Raw genomic sequence first — 19277 nt, forward strand, 5'->3', positions numbered from 1 at the left:
CACTCCTGGCACCACGCTGGTTCCTGGCCTTAGCACCTAGGCTAATGGGACTCGAAGTGGGAAATCTTTTCAAATCATCGTTGCGAGTGACTCATTACAAGGCAGATTCCAGGTAAATCTTTGTGCAAGCTGATACGTGACTCAGAGGCGCACAGTAAAAGGTAGTTACTGCTCTTTGTAAGAGCGCCTGAGAGGAAACAATGTGTTTTTGAGATTAGAGACGGATCTCTTGACACGTTCCCGAGCCTTACGCTCCAAGCCCCATCTCTTGTTCTGCTGCCGGGGTGGGCTACGGAGCTGACGGGAGCTGTGAGCAGGGAGGGGTGAAATGCCAGGGGCACAGAAGTGCCAGGGCGATGTTACGCACAGGATGGGGGTGCTTGGGGTCGGGGGCCGTGGGGGGAAGGACTTGGCGTGGGGGTTATGGTGTAGACCATGGATTTGGCATCTGGAGGGAGTGTGCTGGAACCTAGACCTTGGTTGAGCCTGGGATGAGCCATCCTTGGGTGTCTCGGCATGGCATTGAGAGTGGCATCAAGTTGTAAACCTCGTCGCTGGGTGGGGGACGGGACACCTCACCGCTTGATTGCAAGTGAAGGCTGGAGAAGGCTGAGGTTCCTGGTGACTGTGGCACCTTTTCCTGCCGAGGAGGGATGGGTGTGCTCGGACGTGCGGCTCGTGGGATGCAGTTCCCCTGTGTCCCTTGTCTCGCCGGCGTCTGAATGCTGTGCTGCTGTGGAGAGAGACAAGTCAAGGAATGCCCAGGAGGAAGCCTTTGGGCACGAGCGTGAGAGCCGTGCCCGGCGGGGACGTGCTGGGATGGGACCGTGGAAGTCTCCCGGTGCTCCTGGCCCTGGCCGTGTTTGTCCGGCGAAGGCCTGGAGGGGATGATCCTCTCCCCAGCTCTAGAAACAACCTCTCGGCAGCACCTTCGTCTGCAGCGGTGCATGGACGCTGGTGCATCCAGCTCGCTCCAAGCCGTTGGTGACAGATCTGAGAGTGATCCTTTCCGTGTAATAATTAACCTGTCCTGCTGCACTGCCAGCGCTTTGCTTTCACCGACCATGACCTCCTTTCTTTTACCACTGGTGGCTTAAATAACAACAAACATGCGCGGTGTTTTGGGATGGTCCCCAGCTGCCCCGGGGGTGGCAGAGCCAGGGACACGGGCGACGTAAGCCAGCGAGCAGGGTGCCAGCGAGGTGCCTGGCCCCAGGGGAGCAGAGCTGAGCCAGAGCCATGGGTGAGAGGGTGAGGAGGGAGCAGGTCCAGTCCTGCGGATCCACCCATCAGCCAGGGTTTTCCCTTAAAATCCAGCTTCCCAGTCGCTCGCTCTCCAGGCTTTTGGGCGTGTGGTTTTGTGTCTGGGTGGGGGTTAGGAACAGTCATCGTGCGGGACGAGCAGAGGCCCCCAGAGCATCCCTTGCTTAGCAGGCTCTGGATCCGGGGATCCCAGCGCAGCTCTCCCAGCCCTGGGATCGTCTCCCCCTCGGAGGAACGAGGGCGTTCTCCTCCCATGGGAGGGGGTGGAGGCGGCGATATGGGAAGCGAGAATCTCGGGCTGATCCTTATTTTTATTTCTTCCCTTTTCTCAGCTGCAGTAAATAACAGCTCCGACACCGAGAGCATTCCCTCGCCAAGGCCCGAAGCCAAAGAAGGAGGCGAAAACGTGGCCAAGGCACCACCCGGGCCGGGAGGTGACTCCGGCGCAGAACCGGCAGTCAAGTTGGAAGAGGCTCCAACACCCCCCGACGCTGCCGCCGCTCCCCCCACCAACCCCGCTCCTGCCGCCAGCCCTCCGCCGGAGGCAGCTCCCGAGCCGCCCAGCAGCGAGGAGAAGGTGCAGGAGGACCTGGTGGTGGACGTGGTGAAAACGGAGGAGCCGGAGGAGAAGGTGAGCGAGGAGCCCTGCAAGAGCGAGGTGAAGAAGGAGGAGAGCGAAGACAGCCAGGAGAAGGAGAAGGGGAATGACAAGAAGGCGGAAAGCGGCGTCAGCGGCGCAGGGACAGCGGGGATGGAGGGGACGCCCAAGGCCGAGAAGAAGGAGAGCCATAAAGGCAGTAAAGGCGCCGGGGTGAACCCCGACAGCGACTCCAGCGCAACCTGCAGTGCAGACGAGATGGATGAGCAGGATGCCGTGGACAAGAGCAGGTAGGAGCAAGGGCGAGAGAGGTGGGCAAGGGCATGGCCCTCGGGCCAGACGAGCATCTCCGTTCTCTGCTGCGGTGCCTACCTGCGCTTTCACGACCTCCTCCTTGGGAATGTCACTGCTCAGGCACTCCCACGGGCAAAGGGCCGTGCCCGGCTGTGTCCCCGCGCGGCTGTGACCCTTTGGCCATCGCTTGCAAAGAGGCCGTGACACCACGGGCAGTGCGATGTCCCCACGTACGGGTGCTGCGGGGGCAATGGCCACGGGCAGGTGTTGGGTGCAGAGCCGCTGTGTCTGCCGGTGGCAGCCCATCTGGGTGATGCAACGGAGCGGGACGTGCCCTCGGGGACAGCGGGGTTGTGCAGAGGCACAGGCTGGTGTGCCTACATCCAGGGTCAGGAACAGTCCCTGTCTGAGTGGGCGCTGGCAGGAGAGAAGTCACGTCAGGGGCTTGTTCCCAGCACAGAGAGGGGGCAAGCTGCTCCCTCGGCAGAGACGCTGCTTGGATTTGTAGGGGTGAATTATCCACCCTGGCCACGAAGGTGGGAGAACAGTGTGGGCTGTGCGAGCTTTCCAGGGGCCACGCCAGGTTTTCAGTTGAGCTGCTGCCGTCCCAAGCCCTCCACCCGCCCCTGGGGCCAGCAGCCAAGGGCACCTCGGACCCTTCATGGGTGGGCTCTTGGACACAGAGGGGAGGCGCTGGCCTCCTCCTTGGAGAAACGTCCTGGTCCCCTCCCGGCTTTTCCCACAGAGCTCTCCCCACCCAAGAGCCTCAGAAATGGGGAGAGGGTTTCCTGTTTTTTAAAGAATATGTATGAATACATGCAGGCTGCCCAGGGAGGTTGTGGAGTCTCCTTCTCTGGAGGTATTCAAGATCCACCTGGACAAGGTCCTGTGCAGCCTGCTCTGGGTGACCCTGCTTCGGCAGGGGGTTGGACTGGGTGACCCACAGAGGTCCCTTCCAACCCCGAACATTCTGTGATTCTGTGATTCTGTTTTCGTAGCGCTGATTTCTCTAATGGCTCCTGCTTCTGTCCATGCTGGCTTCTGGGCCAGGTGGGACTTCTGAGTCCACCCTGCCATGGCACGTAGGGATAGCCGTCCCTCCCCACCTCGGAGCTGGGCTGGGACTGGAGGCTGGCGTCCCACATCCAACATCCAGCATCCTGCATCCAGCATCCCACATCCCTCCCGTGGGCTCGCAGGGAGCAGTTGGACAGCGAGATGGGTGCTGCCAGGCCGGGCGGGCTGTACGCAGCGCTGTGGACGGGTGTATTTAAAAAGAGAACCGAGCAAGCAGCGGGACGAGGCGGTAGGGAGAGCTCCACCACTCCTGATGGCCTCCGCGCTTGTCTTGTGAGGGATGCAGGAGCTGGTGGGTGAGGGCTGCTCCTGCGGGAGCATCCTCCGCGCTGCCCCGCTCGCAGCCCCGCTCGCTGCCGAGGGGGTGGAAGCAGCGCTGACGATGCTGAGGGGTGGTGCGGATGCCGCTGGCCCCGGCCCCGTGGCAGGGCTGAGGCCTCTTGGCTGCGATGCTCCTCTCCGGCGGTGGACGGAGTCCAGCACCACCCCTCCCCACCCTCTCCTCCTTCCCAGACGGGAGAAAACCTCCCGGCAAGGGAGAGCGAGGCCAGCGGGGCTGCGCTCCTCAAGTTTAACATTAACCCAACCGAAAACAGGACAGCAGCGGCTTGTCCCCAACTTCCCAGCAGCACAGGAGCAAGTCGTCTTGGGAACGGCTGTTTCATCCCCAGCTCCTCGCTGAGTCAGCGCCTATCGTGCTTGTCAAACAGTTACCAGCTTCCAGCGATATTAAACATTAAACAGGCGTCCTGCAGGTCCCGAGCCACTCCTCTGATGCGGTGCGGCGGTGAAGCGCGGGTGATGGCAGAGCCTGCCGGCGCAAGAGAGCTGCAGCCGACGCCAGCGCCTGGTGCTGCCCGGCCTGGGAGCCCTGGGAGCACCCAGGTTGGACCAGATGACCCACAGAGGTCCCTTCCAACCCCTACCATTCTGTGATTCACCCAGGGGGTTGGTGTGCAGCGGGAGGTTTCGGCACAGTCGTGCTCCCGCCCGGGGACTTGTCCCTGCCCCGGTGCAGCTCTGCGTTGCGCCCCGTCCAAGGGCTGCTCGCTCGCAGGCATTGCCGCAGCCCCGCTGCCGCAGCGTGACTCGGCGATGAGCAGGACGAGGCAGCCGAGATGCCGCGTGAGCCGCCCCATCACCGCATCACCCGATGCTCGCCCGCCCACCCGCCCAGCGCCGGCGGGGCGTGGGTGCTCTTCCCTGCGCTTGTGAAAGCACCAAGCTGTCCGCAGCATCACCCAGAGTGGGACCTAGGGTGGCTGGGGTGTCCCCACAGCGAGGGGGAAGGGGTGCAGGGTTGGCGTGAGACACAGGGGCACCCTTTTTTGGGTCCTCCTGCGGTTCACGTAGCAAAGGCAAGTCCGGGATAAGGAGCCGCAGCCTTAACTCCTCGAAGCTGAAGAAGGCAGCTGATTGTCGGCGGTTCCACGTGATGCGTGCGGCGAGAGGGCCGCTGCTCGCGCTGCCGGTACCGCGGTTCAGCAGGAGGTCACGCCAGATGGGGACGTGTGAGGGAGGCTGCGCGCAGTCACCCGGTGCAGACCTGCGGCGCGGAGAGGAGACGCCAGCCCGTAAGCATTGCGCCGAGCCAGCCCTGCGCCGCGCGTCCCAGGCGCTGGCTCGGCCGTGGGTGCGAGGGCTGCGCCGGGCTGGCGCCGGGCTGGTGCCGCGGCCCTGGCTTGGGACAGCCCATCAGGGAGATCTCGTAGCCGTCGCCTTTGCACAACCGCTGCGTGTGCGGGGAGCTGCGTGTGGCTGGCTCGCGTGTCAGTGTGGTGGCAACAAGGCCAAGTGCAGGGTCCTGCACGTGGGTCGGGGCAATCCCAAACACAAGTACAGGCTGGGCGGAGAGCGGCTCGAGAGCAGCCCTGAGGAGAAGGGCTTGGGGGTACTGCTGGATGAGAAGCTCACCATGAGCCGGCGATGTGCGCCTGCAGCCCAGAAAGCCAGCCCTATCCTGGGCTGCATCAAGAGAAGCGTGGCCAGCAGGACCAGGGAGGGGATTGTGCCCCTTTACTCCGCTCTCGTGAGACCCCACCTGGAGTCCTGCGTCCAGCTCTGGAGCCCCCAACTTGAGAAGGACATGGATGTGTTGGAGTGGGTCCAGAGGAGGGCCATGAAGATGATCCAAGGGCTGGAGCACCTCTCCTACGAGGACAGGCTGAGGGAGCTGGGGCTGTTCAGCCTGGAGCAGAGAAGGCTCCGGGGTGACCTTAGAGCAGCTGCCAGTACCTGAAGGGGCCGACAGGAAGGGTGGAGAGGGGCTTTTCACAAGGGTGTGCAGTGACAGGACAAGGGGGAACGGCTCTAAACTAAAAGAGGGCACATTTAGGTTAGATACTAGGAAGAAATTCTTCCCCATGAGGCTGGTGAAACACTGGCCCAGGTTGCCCAGAGAAGCTGTGGCTGCCCCCTCCCTGGCAGTGCTCAAGGCCAGGTTGGATGGAGCTCTGAGCACCCTGGGCTGGTGGAAGATGTCCCTGCTCATGGCAGGGGGGTTGGAACCAGATGATCTTTAAGGTCCTTCCAACCCAAACCATCCTGTGATTCTATGATTCTATGAAATTGGTCCCTGTCTCCATGGTGAGAGGTGAAGGAGTTTGGGGAACGCAGTGTCCTGGTCCCCCCAAAGCTTCGTGGGGGTCTTTGCACACCACCAAGGCTCACCCGTGTGCGTATCAGTCCCTTCCTGCGCGAATCCTTTCCCCAGCCCTCCCAACGCCATTGCCCGTGTTTAGGGACTGGCCGTTGGGTTTCGGAGGGCGCAGCTTGGCAGCGGGTGGATACGAGACGCTGAGGGTTGTTCATCCGGTGCCTTCCAGAGCGCAGCACCCGACAGACAGTCCCGCGTCCGGTGCAAGATCTGCTGGGCATAATAAATTATGCGATTTGCATATTGATGAATTTAATATTGACTCTGGCTTCCAAAGTGTCAAGATCCTGGAGGGATTTAGGAAATCTGAAGGTCTTAAGTGTGCTGAAAGGGACATTGAGGGTCCTTAAATGCGTCTCTGCAAGCGCCGTTGGTACGCGAGGTGGCTGCTGGGGCGGTTGCTCTGCCGGGGGCTGCCAGGACACCGCTTGCTGATCAAGCTTGCCGGTCTGGAAAATCAGGCTCTTTAGCTACGTGTCCTGCAAGAATCGCTGCTGAGGAGGAGAGCGATCTGTCCCGTGCCGCTAGCGGTGACGGTGATGTGGAGCTGGGTCAGCGCTGCTGGGTCGGTCACCTCGCGGTGCGCACCGGGACCCCTCTCAGCCACGGGGTGACAGGTTACCAGCCTGGCAGCGCCGGAGTCGAGCGAGGAGCGGCGGGAGAGGAGCTCTTTGCCAGCACCAGGAGCCAAACTGGCTGGCAGCCTGCGCTGGCTGCCCTGCCTCCCAGATGAGGCTTGCCCAGAAAAAAATTGCCCTTTTTTTAAACAAACAAACAGAAAAAGATTGGCTGCTTTTGGGCAAAACCAGAACCCAAAGTGCCGGGGCTGCAGAGCATACTGCGAACACGAGCTTTCGGCAGCCCCAGAAGAGCAGTGCCGCAGCTCAGCATGCCGTGAAGGTCTCGGGAGCGAGTGCCGGGTGCCCTTGTCCCCAGACCTCGGGGTATCGCACCCTGCCTGGAGCCCCATGTGCCCCCCAGCAGGGCTTCACAACCCCCGTGTGGCTCCGCGGGCAGATATCATTGCAATTATTTGGGCAGCAGCTCAGATTTGCTGCCCCTCGCCTGGTCTCTGCTGGGTGCCGAACAGGAGCACCCCACTCCCAATCCGGAGGGGGGTCACCTTCTCCTCCGATGCCGGACACTGCGCAGAGCGAGGGCTGGGGCAGACCCAGCACCGTGACGAGTTCATTCCCTGCACATGGCCCCGCCGCGCTTGTTTATTCATCCAGGGACGAGCATGGGACGACCTTGAAATTTATAGGCTGAAGAGAGCAGTGAAATAACAGCTAAAATAAACAAATCATGCTGTAAAGCTTGAGAGCTATGAACCGGCTTCAACAAGTTGGAGTCAGGAAGGAGAGAAAGTGGAGATGGCCTGGAGAGATGTGATCCCCGGGGTCCCGGCATGGGCTCAGGAGCTGGACACGCCGAGGGTTTGACCCATGGGCTTCGCACGCCTCCATCCCCACTGGAGCATCTCTCCTACGAGGAAAGACTGAGGGAGCCGGGCTTGTTCAGCCTGGAGAAGAGAAGGCTGAGAGGGGACCTTAGAAATGCCTACAAATATCTGCAGGGTGGGTGTCAGGAGGATGGGGCCAGACTCTTTCCAGTGGTGCCCAGCGACAGGACAAGGGGCAACGGGCACAAACTGAAGCAGAGGAAGCTCCAGCTGACCATGAGGAAGAACTTCTTCCCTCTGAGGGTGACGGAGCCCTGGCCCAGGCTGCCCAGGGAGGCTGTGGAGTCTCCTTCTCTGGAGATATTCCAGACCCGCCTGGACGCGGTGCTGTGCAGCCTGCTCTGGGTGACCCTTTTTCGGCAGGGGGGTTGGACTGTGTGACCCACAGAGGTCCCTTCCAACCCCTGCCATGCTGGGATTCTGTGATTCAGGTGGTCCAAGTGGCCACATGCATGCCGTTGCTTTCCCAGGCTTTAGCGCCTTGATAAAAGACCGCCATTGAAGAGGAGCATGAGGCCGATCCCGAGCACCGGGCGAGTCCCCTGTGTGAGCTCCGGAGAGTGGCGTGATGCCCACGTGAAACCTGAACTGGTCGCCCTGCTCTGTAACTCCCGGCTCTGGGCTCCACTTCTCCCTCGGGTTTATTCTGGGCAACAGCACATTTGCTAGAAACAGTTAGCGTAGGGGATGAAGGAAAGAGGGCTTGAGAGCCTGTTGAGCTGGTTGTAATGGTCTCGTTTGAGCACGGTTGTCTTCTCTAGAAAGCAGGATTTGAATCTCATCCCGCTCTTCACCTCCCTTCAGCCTCGTCATCCTGTGGCAAAGCTGCCCTGGTTGCTGGCTGGGCATTTCTGAGCCGGGTTGCGTTCCTCTGTGCCTGTCCTCGTAGACCATAATGGCCCGGGGACGCCTGCAGCCCACCAAGGTCAAGGCTGAGCCACGTCCCCGGCGGCTGCGGGTCCCCCATGCTCTGGGCAGCGTGGCAGATCTTCCTGTCGGGCAAGCGTCCTCATGGTGGACGCTGAGATCTTTGGAGTGGTGGTTGCCATCTAAACAGGTTTGGGGCCAGGGCAGCGGCTTGCAGGGCTGGAAGCCCAAGTGCACGATGTGTTCAAGAGCTCAGATTCGCAGCAGTGGTCCGGCACGCTCCTCTCCAATGGAGGCAATGTCCTCTAGGCTCAGCAGCATAAAACAGAGGGGTGCAGGGCATGGGGGAGCGACGGGATGTGGAGCTTGTCCGTGGCATTGCCCGGTTGACGTGCGTGTTTTGTGTCCAGGTTACTGTCCCCCCGGCCCAGCTTGCTCAACACCGCCAGCGACGCCAGGCTGAACTCCTCGCCGCAGAAGCCGCTGGACCTGAAACAGCTGAAGCAGCGTGCTGCTGCCATCCCTCCCATCGTGAGTACCCCCCGGGGAGGGCCGGGACTGCGAGCGCAGCAACCCTGTGTGCCTCCTGCATGCTCTTCCATCGGGCTGCGTCCCTGGCATGGCGTCCGTCGGGGTTGCAAGCATGGGCTCATCCCTGCGGATGGCCGGGCTCGTGGTCTGCGGAGAGCTGTGCCCGGGTGGTGCGAGCCCGGCGGCAGGCGAGGTGCTCTCTGCGCTCCCCGCTGCCGGAGCGACTCTGCCAGCAGCGTTTGGATGTCCCTTGAGCTCTTCTGTCAGTGAGTCGTGGGAGGTCTGGACAGAAAAAGCTTCTCATTGCCGCATGACTGCTGCCTTCCGTTGCTTTAAAAAGCCTGTGTGCACCTCCCTGCCCTGTGCTCCTCTTCAGCTCATGTGCTGGAAGGATACCACGTGAGAAGCATTGATGCTCTTCATCCAGAAGCTCTGCATGGTCCCTCTTTTTGGCTACCCAGCAGCCATGTGCTGAAAGAACATGTATGCTCCGAGGCTGATGGCTCCTCCTGGTGCAGTGGCTTGGGCTGTGACAAAAAGCACCCCAGTATCTCCAGGGTCAACACCAGAGGAGCAGCATTGCAGAGTGCAGAGGGAGGAAATTTGGGGTTTTGGGTACTCGGGGCGGACCTATTCCTGGTGCTCTTCCAGTTTCCCAAGTTACAGCTGAAGATGTGGCTGGCTAGTGTAACTTCTGGCAAAAGCTACCAGCACTTAACTATGGGTTAGAGGTTTTAAACAAGGGAAGTCCGAGACTCTGCTGTAGTATCGCCAGCACAGAGCCGACACTGTTTTTTGTGAGCTTTTTTAATCTCCTGTGGCTGGTGACCGCTGGAGCCCTGGGTGGGATGGTAAGAGTTGGGGTGATGGCAAGGGGCAGGTGCCTCCCATAACACCGTGGTATCTCCAGGACTGTTACCAATGTCAGCGGCACACAGCGAGGTCACCAATTCCTATTGCTTTGCAGATTTCCGAAGGTTTCTCGGAGGGGATTTTGCAGAGTGGAAGCGTGAAGCCTCAGGTGCCTCCCCATGCCTTGGCCCTCTACCAGCAGCAGATCACGAAAGCCCACGAGTCGGCCCGCGAGGACGTGCCCCCGAGCAAGCTGTCGCAGTCCCAGCAGCAGGCTGAGAAGGAGCAGCAGCAACCAAGCAGCAGTCCCAGGGGAAAGAGCCGGAGCCCCGCTGTCAGCGACAAGGAAGGTAGGGGGGTGCACGCGTTGGTGCGTGTTTATCCGCACAGAAATGCCCGGTGTGTGCAGCTGTACGCAGCCGGCAGCCTTCCCCCTCTTAGGTGGAAGCTTGCTTCAACCCTTGAAAGCTCTTTAATAGCATCTTGAAGCAGGACCAGAGAGGCATGGCTAATTTCCCGTGTTCATTAGACAGTACATCATGTCTCATTGAGCCTACAGCGAACACGGGGGCCAGTGTCGAGCGCTGAGGAGGTGAAGATTGCCTTTATTAGCGTCTCTGCCATTCACTTGAGAGCAAAGGGGCCTGGAGGCATGCCAGGGCTCCGGGTACAATGGCTCTTTTCTACCTTGCTGGCTTTCTATAAAGAATGCTTTTAATGCTCAGCGGGGACCATTATTTCATTTAAAATCAATGCTAATACTGTGACTCGGAGTCCAAAGGTTCCTGTAAAGATTCCCAGTGCTTTCTCCCCGGAATAGCTCTGATGTGGTTTGGCTGCCTAATGAGCAATTCCGAGTTTCCCACCATAGAGCATCTGAAGCGTTATTAGCTTGAGCACCTGGGGATCAAGGTTAAGGAGGGACGGGAAGTCCTGATGAGACCGTCCTCTAAACTAAATGTGTTTTCCATCTGAGTGCCAGAGTCTGTTCCAGTTCCGAGTCCGTGCCCCGGCCCCTCGTAGCCAGCCTGCGGTTCAGTCGCCTGTGAGGGTGAGACGCTGTCACCCATCGCACGATCGGAGGAGCAGGGAAGTGGGGCTGGGTGGGTGCCATGTCCCCCAGTGCTGGATCCTGCACAGGGATGGGTGCAGCTGCCAAAATTACCTGCTGGTGCGTGGGGATGGAAAGCGGATGAGACTGCACTTGACGAGGCAGAGCTGCACTGGAGCCGGGCTATGATCTTTGCTGGAAAATCACTGCGCTAGTTCACCCTCCGGCAGCCAGCAGCTTAGCAGCCTGCTCTGCAGTGCCCAGGCCAAGGTATTTATTCTTCAAGCTGTCGTGTCCCTCTGGACAGAACGGTGTGCTTGCGAGAAGGGTTGGTTGCTGGTGCTGGGCCAGCATTTTCTTAAACAATAAATAGCACCGTGTGTGCCTGACACCTCCGGAATGTTTTGCATATAAGCAAGGAAGGCGACTGCTCACCTTGAAAGAAAGGGAGTTCCCGCCAGGTCATGGTGTTGCCACGCGTGAAGTCCCGTCTCCGGCTGATCTGGTCCTGCCGCTCTCGTGTTTGCTGCCCAGGCGGAGCAGTTCCCCTCCAGCTCTCCCCTGCAGCGGCGGGTGGTCAGGTTTGATCTCTTCCTGCGCCATAATCCTCTGCAGATCTGGGCTTGCTCAGCTCAGCTTCCTGGTGAGCTGGGTGGAACGGCCAGCGCTTGAACCCAGCGCTCTGGATCGCCGCTGTCGCGGTGCTGCAGCTCCAGCTTCCTCTTCACCGCAGGAGGATGAGGAGATGAGACAGATTTGTGTGAGTTAGGTGCAAGGCAGGGTGTAGGGATTGGAGATGAACCATGCCATTCTGCGACCTGTTGGCACTGTTATTAAATGCCAGGATCTGATACCCAGGTGGATTTTTTTTTTTATGGCTTTGTTCTCTGCAAAGCACCGATGATGTGAAGCACTTTGTTCTCTCCTCTCGCACCTCATGTTATCTTCCATGTTAATGAAGCTAATTATCTCTCCCTATACCCCTGCAAACATCTCGGCAGATCTCGGGCTCCAGCTGTCTGATCTTCAAACCCTGCGTAGCTGTGCATGCGTGTTGGGTACCAGTGTGGGTCTGGGCTGCACAGGGACCCATGGTCTGGTCTTCTCTGTTCGTGGTGGGAATGCATGTCCCGTTTGAAAACGAGCAGGTTTGTGCTGAGAGTCACCTCGAGGGGAGAAATCACATCCCACAGAGCCCCAGTTTCAGTACGGGTATGGACTCAGGCAACTGCTCAGTGCTGTCTCTGCGTCTTGGAGCACATCCCACCCGTGGATCAGGGGTTAGAGGGGAGATAGCCAGATAGTCCTGGCAAACCTGCGTACGTCCCTTCCCTCCCCTGCGCTCCGAGGCGTCCCAGTGGAGCGGCAGGCGTCCAGGCTGCAGACGTCGTGCTGCCGCACAACCTCTACATGGGCCTCGCGTTAAATGGGAGAGGGCAGCACAGCCCATAAACCCTTCAGGAGAGCAGCCCCGCGCTGCCTCCTCGCAAGGGGCCAGCTCCACCGGAGCAGGTACTCCTGTTCCTCCCCTGCTCGATAAGAGAGCTTGAACTCTTGCAACCGCTCCAGAGATCAACATCCTTCGCACCGCTCTGGATCCGCTTCAAAGCCAAGTCTTGCACACATCCTGGCCGAGGCGTTGGCTGCCTCGCAGCCGCTGGCTGGGGCCGTATCGGCTTGGAGGGCGGCCAGCCGCGCCGTGCCTTCCCCAGCGCTGCCCTCCCCTCCCCTGCCTTCCAAGCCGAGCTGCTAATTGCGGGGCTGGGCAGAGGCAGGCAGCCCTGCCCGGAGCTCACCGGCAGGCAGACGGATCCCTTTTCCCATCGCCGAGTTGCCGTCGGGCATATCTTCGGTTATCGCTAGGCGGTTTGAAAGCCAGCGGTATGTTTTGTGTTGATTTAGTTGTGTTTCATTTGGCCTTTGTAGGCGATGGGGAGCCAAGAGCATTAATTTGGATGACGGATCGTATAAACTCTGACTCCTTCGCTCCCATTCCAGGGGCTTGATAAACGGTAATAGGAACTCTCTCTTCCCCATGTAAGTGCTATTTTATCAAAAGCTGGCTGAGTTATAGCCACCCTCTAATGCGGGGGCAATTAGGAACTGGCCACATTTCACAGGCTGGAGGGACAAGCTGGGGAGGGGACGGCTCCCGCGGGGAGGGGAGGAGGACAGGGCTCTCCAAGAGCCATCCAGGCTGCACGTAGCCTTGGCTGACGGTGCCTTGGCGTTGGAGAGGACCTTCAGCCGGGACATCCCAGCGCCGTTCGCCCCCGCGTCAGCAGAGCTGAGCTGAAGGGGGGAAAATCAGGGAGCGTGGACATGCCAAGGGCTCTCCATCGGTCTGGGACAAAGGGATCCTCACTGGGATCCAGCGTGGGGAGGGAGGAGGCTGCTGTAGAGGTGCGTGTGCCTGGACACCTCTGCCTGCTGTTAATGGATTGCTTCCCCCACTGAAGGAGACAAGAATAATCTCCCAGCTTCTGAGTACACTGAGCATCAATAATGATGATGCAGTAAAGCCTCATTAAATTGGGCCTCTGATAATCTACTTGCCCTATTATTAGGCTTAGCAGGATTCAGGCATCTATTTTTATCAAAAATTGACGGTTAAAGACTGGGTTCATTTGTGATTGCTGATGTTTACTGCCCAGTTTCTAGTTTCTGGTCAATGCAGACGTTCGTTATGCAGGTGGGTCTGGGGAAGAAAGGCAGTGCAAAACAGCATTTATCAATTACAAGCAAATCCTACCAAACCTGCCCGTAATCCACCCAGAAAAGGCTGTCTCATCCGTCTGCTCAGCAAAACGGGAGGATGCGCTTGGGATGGAGCTGATGCGGATGAAGCCCCTCTTTTCCCCGGCACCGTGCGGAGCAGGGCAGGGTTCAGGCATCCCCAGCGCGGCTCCTCCATCGTTAGGCACTTCTTGGCCTGCAATCAGCCTTTCTGTAGCCAGCAGCCTGGCATCCAGCATACCCAGCTCATTTCAGGAAGCTTTCCTGCGCCCAGCCCCGGTGCCTTGCAGAGGACCACCGAGCCGCCCTGCTCCTCGCAGAGGCATCTGGTTGTCCCGCAGAGTCCGTCTTGATCTTCATTTGCCTTTGACGGTCTCGTACACCGTGGTGCTCCCAGGTGTTCCGAGAACATCTGGTCACGTCAGGCACTGCGTGTTATTCCCTTGTTTTCCAAGAAGCTGATGCCGTTATTTCTGGCCACTTCCCACAGCCTGCAAATGGTTTATAGCCTTGAAGAGCAGCTGAGCTTTCGCATCGTGATGTGATGTGGGGATGAGTTTGTTCCTGGCAGGCGGTGGTCCTTGGCAGGGGCCTGGGGCTGCCTGGGCACCCCGTGCCCGTCTGCACGCCACAGACCGTGTTGGCACCAGCAAGCTGATGCCTGCTGGATGTCCTTCAGGTGCCGGAGGGATGCTAACGTTGGTGCCTCTTGGCTCTGACCTCAGTGAAAGGTTTGGGAGGATCATGGTTAATCCCCCCAGCCCTGCCATGGGGGCTGATGCGGAGCTGTGGGCACTGGCAGGATCTGCCCAGGAGAGGTCTGCACGTGGCCAAGCCCTGGCGAGGAACTGGACCCTGTGCTCGTCCCAGTGACCGGCTGCACACCGAACGCTGTCTCTCCTGGACTGGGTGGGATGTCCATGGAGGTCCCGGCTGGCAGTGAGCACCGGCAGAGTCACCAGCGCAGACGTCTGTCCTCCCCGCTGCGCTGGAACCATCCAAATAAAATAAATGCTGTCAAATGCAGGCAGTGACATTGAGGCTTTTAAGTTTGGTTGTGGAATTTTGCCCTCATCTCCTGGCCAGGTTGGACTGAACTGAAGCCACTTCTCACGTCGGGAGCTGGCGCTGGCTTCCCTGCCCGTGCCCCCAGGGACTGCTCGCCCCTGGGGCCGCTGAGCAAGCTGCTTGCTTTCTGTTTCCCTTGCAGAAAAGTCCGTGCATTTCTCATCCATCGCAGAGGTTCAGAAGCTGAGCGCGGAGCCGACAGCCGCCTCGTGCTGGCCCCCTGTCCTGTCCTACTCCCGGGATGTGATCAAAACCTCGCCCCAGGCGGAGCCCCACTTGTTCCAGTATAACCCACCAGGCAAGTAAAAGCCGCCGGCTCTGTGTGTGTGTGCCCTGCATCCTGACCCGTGGCCGAGTACAGAGGCTGCAGTGGCAGCTCTTCAGTCAACGCAGCTTTTTGGGGAGGGGGCAAGCGAGGGTGTTCAGCAGAAACCTGCTGACGCCTTCCTTTGGCTGGCACAGAGCTCCCTCGCTGCTTGTGCAGCCATCGGAGGGTGGCCAGGCGGGTCTCCAGCTCTGGCCGGGGCAGGGTAGGGACGTGGTTTGTCACAGCACAGCGTGTGTGCTCCTGACGCTGCCCTCGGTGCGAAGTCGGGCCGGTTTTATCCCTCGCTGCGCTGTCCCTCTCCGGCTGGAGGGCAGACAAGTTGGGTGCAGAACGTCCCGAGGCCTCAGAGGGGATGAGACAGTCATTTAAACTATTCCAGTCCTTTCCAAAACGATCGTGTGACTTGGATCCTAGTGCAGGCTCACAGTCGGCCAGTTCACCGCATCCAGTCCCTGCCCCTTTGCTCTCTGATCGCCGCTGCCACTCTGCCTTCCCTCGGTCGTGCTAAAGTGAGTTTTTTCTGCACAGGACACCCCATCCCGCTAAACCTGCATGAGAGCTCTCGCTCGGGGCTGCAGAGGCTAGCGAGCATCTCCAACCCTCCTCCCCTCATCTCCTCCACCAAGCACCCCTCGGTGCTGGAGAGACCCGTCGGATCCATTTCCCAGGTAGGGTATTGGGGGTGAGCGGCCGGGGACGCCTCACCAGGGCCGGCAGCCGCTGCCTGACCTCTCCTCTCGCACCGCAGGGCATGCCCCTCCAGCTCCACACACCCTACAGCTCCGAGCACGCCAAGGTCCCCGTCGGCTCCATCACCATGGGCCTGCCGCTGACCATGGATCCCAAGAAACTGGGTAAGGAACTGGGAGGCGAGTGGTTTCGCACGTGCTCTGAGAGGAGCGGGGAGCGAGCTTGCCGGCAGTGTAGGGGAAAGGAGGAGCACAGGACACGGCAAGGGAGCGCAGAGGGACCTGCTAAGAGGATGAAAGGATTAGTCCATGGGGAGAGCAGAGAGACAGGGAGCTATAATTTGTGCAGTATAGGAAAGCAGCAACTCTGTCAGGACGCATCCCAGCCTTCAAATACCCTCAGCTAATACTGTGATCGAAGGAAGGAAATATATTGCTGCTCCTCAGGCCGGTAGGATAAAGAGTAAATGGCCTGCAGCGAACAAAGAAAGTGTTTAGTCTGCAGATTTGGAAGCATTTCTTAACAGCGGGAGGGGATGGGCGAGGGACCAAGTCTCGGGGCGGGGGGAGGAGGGATACGAGCCCTGTTTCCCACTGTGCGCGGGTCCTGATACAAACCAGCACTGGGTCCTCAGTGCCAGCTCCAGTCCCAGTGTGGGCAGCACCCAGCAGTGCCTTTGCCAGGGCAAAGGATCTGGCTTTGCTCGCTGGCAGCTGTGCATTCAGCCCACTGCCACGGCCTCGGTGAAGTCCTTCCCGAAGCGGTGGGGACGGCAAAGGTGCCGAGGAGATGCCGACCCGGGGCTGGCAGCGATGAAAGCCTCAAGCAACCGAGAGCTGCAGCCCCGTGCCCTGCACCTACGCTGATACGTGGTTAATATTTTCCAGTGCCTTTTCCTGGAGTAAAGCAGGAACAACTTTCTCCTAGAAGCCAGGCCAGCCAGCCGGAAAGTCTGGTTCTGCAGCCGTCCCAGGAGGGCTCCATCCTGCGGGGTGAGGAGCCGGGGCGGGAGGCACGGTGCCCCGGCTGCGGGAGGGGAGGGATGTCGGAGCTGCCGAGCCTGGCCAACGCTGCGCTGGCCGCAGCTGCCTGCTGACTTCGGGTTTGATTTCTGGGGTCGTGCCCAGCCGAAGGGGTCTCCTCGCCCCTCTTCTCCAGCGTTGCTAGCAGGGTGGCAGAGAGGTCTGTACAACAGCTCAACGTTTCTAGCCATCTCCCTCAATCAGGGCTTCAGGCTTCGATCCTGGTGGAGGTTTTGTATTTGAGAGGCACCCCAAAATCTGTTGGTTAAGACAAAGCAAGGCCTGTTTAAGTGCCATTAATTGGTTTTCAGGCTGTTCGCTATTGCTGCTGCAGCTGGGCAGGGACCACATCTCGTCTAAATCCAGCCTTCCCATCTAAATCCAGCCCTCCCATGTTTCTTTCCCCATTAGCTAGGCAGAAGAAGACAAATGCAAAGGTGTTGCTTTTAAGTGCAAATTCTGGGTTGTGAAACCCCCCCAGCTAAGGCAGTCGGATGCAGGGAGTGCGACGGACTCGCTCCGCCCGGCACAGATAACACCCCGATGAACTCAAACCTCCCTGAGCCGCATCTCACCGGAGATCTGCTCTGATCGCACCAGGAGAGGCTGAGACACACTGTGCTTTCTCCCAGGCCCATAAATCTGCCCAGCCCCTCCACAAAGGCAGCACATAGATGATAGCTTCAAAATACCCATTTTTTTTTCGTGCTCGCAGGGCTGGGTTCCTCGAGGGACAGGGAGGGAAGGGCTCTGCAAGGTGTGGGATTTAACGCTGACGTCTCTTGGAGGGCTTCCCCTCCAGTACCTCAGCTTGCTAGAGATTGGGTCAAATCCTGCACTTAGTGAGTAGCCTCAGCCCCATGGGTTTTGTGCCGAACCACAAATCCAGCCCCCAGCTCACTGGCTTTGTGTCCCACAGGTACTTCCCTCAGCTCTGCCTCGGGAGGGAGCATCACCAAGGGAACGCCCACATCCAGACCCCCTCCGGAGTCACCCATCACCTACCGAGGGTCCATCACACACGTAGGTCCCTCTTCTCTGGCGGGTTTTGCTTACCTGGGTGCTGACTGCTGCAGCTTGGGGTGCTGGCCGTGGGGACGGGGGCTTCGCGGGGCGTGCTGGGCGTGTGGCATGGGGCTGGGCAGCACGGCTCTGCGATGCTCCCGGCCCATGGAGCCCCTCGGAGAGGTCTGCGGCCGGAGCCTTTGCAAACAGCCTCTGCTGGGGTTGGCACGAGCCCTGTCCCGTGGGCAGAGCCTGCAGAAGAGCAGAGCTCGGCAAGCAGCGATGCAGAGCCTTAGAGCACGTCTGAACCCCGCTTTGCTTCCCTTAGCTGTCAGGAACAACAGCGAAAGCAGCTTTAAATGGCTCTGGGAAAATAATCTGGCCAGTGCAAGAAAGTGGAGCGGAGAGGAGGAGGAGGCAGGTGGAGGGTCCCGTCTGGGCAGAGCAGAGGGGGAGGCTGCAAGGCGCTTGTAAGGTAGCGAGGTCTCCTGCCAGGGCTGAGCGTGCTGCGCTGGGGGTCCTGCCCGAACGCTCTCTCGAGCAGGAAGATACTTTGGCTTTAATCTCCACCATCCATCTTCGGAAGAGCAGCTGGCAAGCGGGCGATAGTTTTTTGCAGTGTGAGTTATTGCTCATCTGGTAACAGAGCGGAGAGCATTAAAAAAAAAATTAAATCTGTTTCCCGTGAGGATTTTATCTGGCCATCACTCAGGTATTTAAAGCCACTCACGCTCAGATTTTTGCCTGCCTCCTTCAAGGAGGGTGACCGTGTTCCCTTTGGCCCTGGGGACCGGAGCCTGAATCCTGGCCCGGAGTAAAGGCTTCTCTTGCCTGGTGCCCTGCATCCTGCAGCCACCAGGAGCCGATGCTCGAGGGCCGTACGTAGCCCGTCAGAGCAGGCGCCTGCTCCATCCCCTCGTATGCCCCTGCAGCAGCTGTGGACAGCAGTAGGTGGGCATGAAGGCTGTAGAGCACCGTGTGCCAGAGATCAGAAGATGAACAGAGTTTGTTGAGATGCTATTTTACATCCAGCTAATTCATCCATCTAGTTTCCTTTGGCTTGGGAAAAAGGCAGTACCTGCCTCTCCTGCTGGCCCAGCAGCCAGCATCCCTCTGCTCCCACTGGGCAGGAGGAGCCCCCCGTTCCAGCATCAGCTCAGGGTACCAGAGCTGATACTTGATCTCAGATTAGTCATCCAGTTTGCAGAAAGCAGATCTTGAATATATGCTCTCTGCTCTGAAGCCATCTGTCATCACTTGCTTTCAAATCCCCTCTGAGCACGTCCGCGGAAGGAAGGTGACTTACCTGGCGCTGGGAGAACTGCCTGGGAAAGCCGGTACCGGGTGTACCGCGAGGGTGAGCGATCAGAGCATTGAACCTGCATGCCGGCACGTCCCGGCAGCTGCGGCGGGGTTTTGGGGACTGCTGGTGTTCAGAGGGGTTGGCACAGAGCAGGGGCATCTCCAGGCTGGGGTGGGGAAACGGTCTGCATGGGCACAGCCTGGAAGCACCAGCGAAGCTGGGTGGGCATCGCTTCTCTGAGGCTTCCACGAGTCCTGGGGCTTGGTGGGGCCGAACGAGCAGAGCAGGAGGGCATCAGTCAAGAGCTTTGCTCTGACAGCATCGCCACCACTGCACCTTCCCTGCGGTGGGGTGGGGGACTGTCACCCCACGGTGGCTGTTCCCGGTTGGCACCGACAGGTTGTGGTGGCAAAGGGGTGTTCCATCACGAGCGACACCTTCAAGGGCATCCAGCTCTGGGAGTTTCGAAGGAGG

The 19277-nt window shown here is 59.4% G+C and overlaps 1 protein-coding gene across 9 annotated transcripts in view; it reads left to right on the forward strand.

Moving 5' to 3' along the window:
* Positions 1–19277, forward strand: part of NCOR2 (nuclear receptor corepressor 2) — a 264349-nt gene that overhangs the window by 217918 nt on the left and 27154 nt on the right. For all 9 annotated transcript variants that reach the window (XM_075434969.1, XM_075434975.1, XM_075434976.1 and 6 more), the window contains exons 20-27: positions 1596–2151; positions 8628–8748; positions 9716–9950; positions 14598–14753; positions 15312–15451; positions 15532–15637; positions 16361–16465; positions 17415–17518. In XM_075434969.1, the coding sequence (XP_075291084.1) occupies positions 1596–2151; positions 8628–8748; positions 9716–9950; positions 14598–14753; positions 15312–15451; positions 15532–15637; positions 16361–16465; positions 17415–17518 (1523 nt within the window). The remainder of the gene's footprint in view (positions 1–1595; positions 2152–8627; positions 8749–9715; positions 9951–14597; positions 14754–15311; positions 15452–15531; positions 15638–16360; positions 16466–17414; positions 17519–19277) is intronic.

This window comes from Opisthocomus hoazin, chromosome 13 (genome assembly GCF_030867145.1).
Source record: "Opisthocomus hoazin isolate bOpiHoa1 chromosome 13, bOpiHoa1.hap1, whole genome shotgun sequence".
In the NCBI taxonomy this organism is placed as follows: Eukaryota; Metazoa; Chordata; class Aves; order Opisthocomiformes; family Opisthocomidae; genus Opisthocomus; species Opisthocomus hoazin.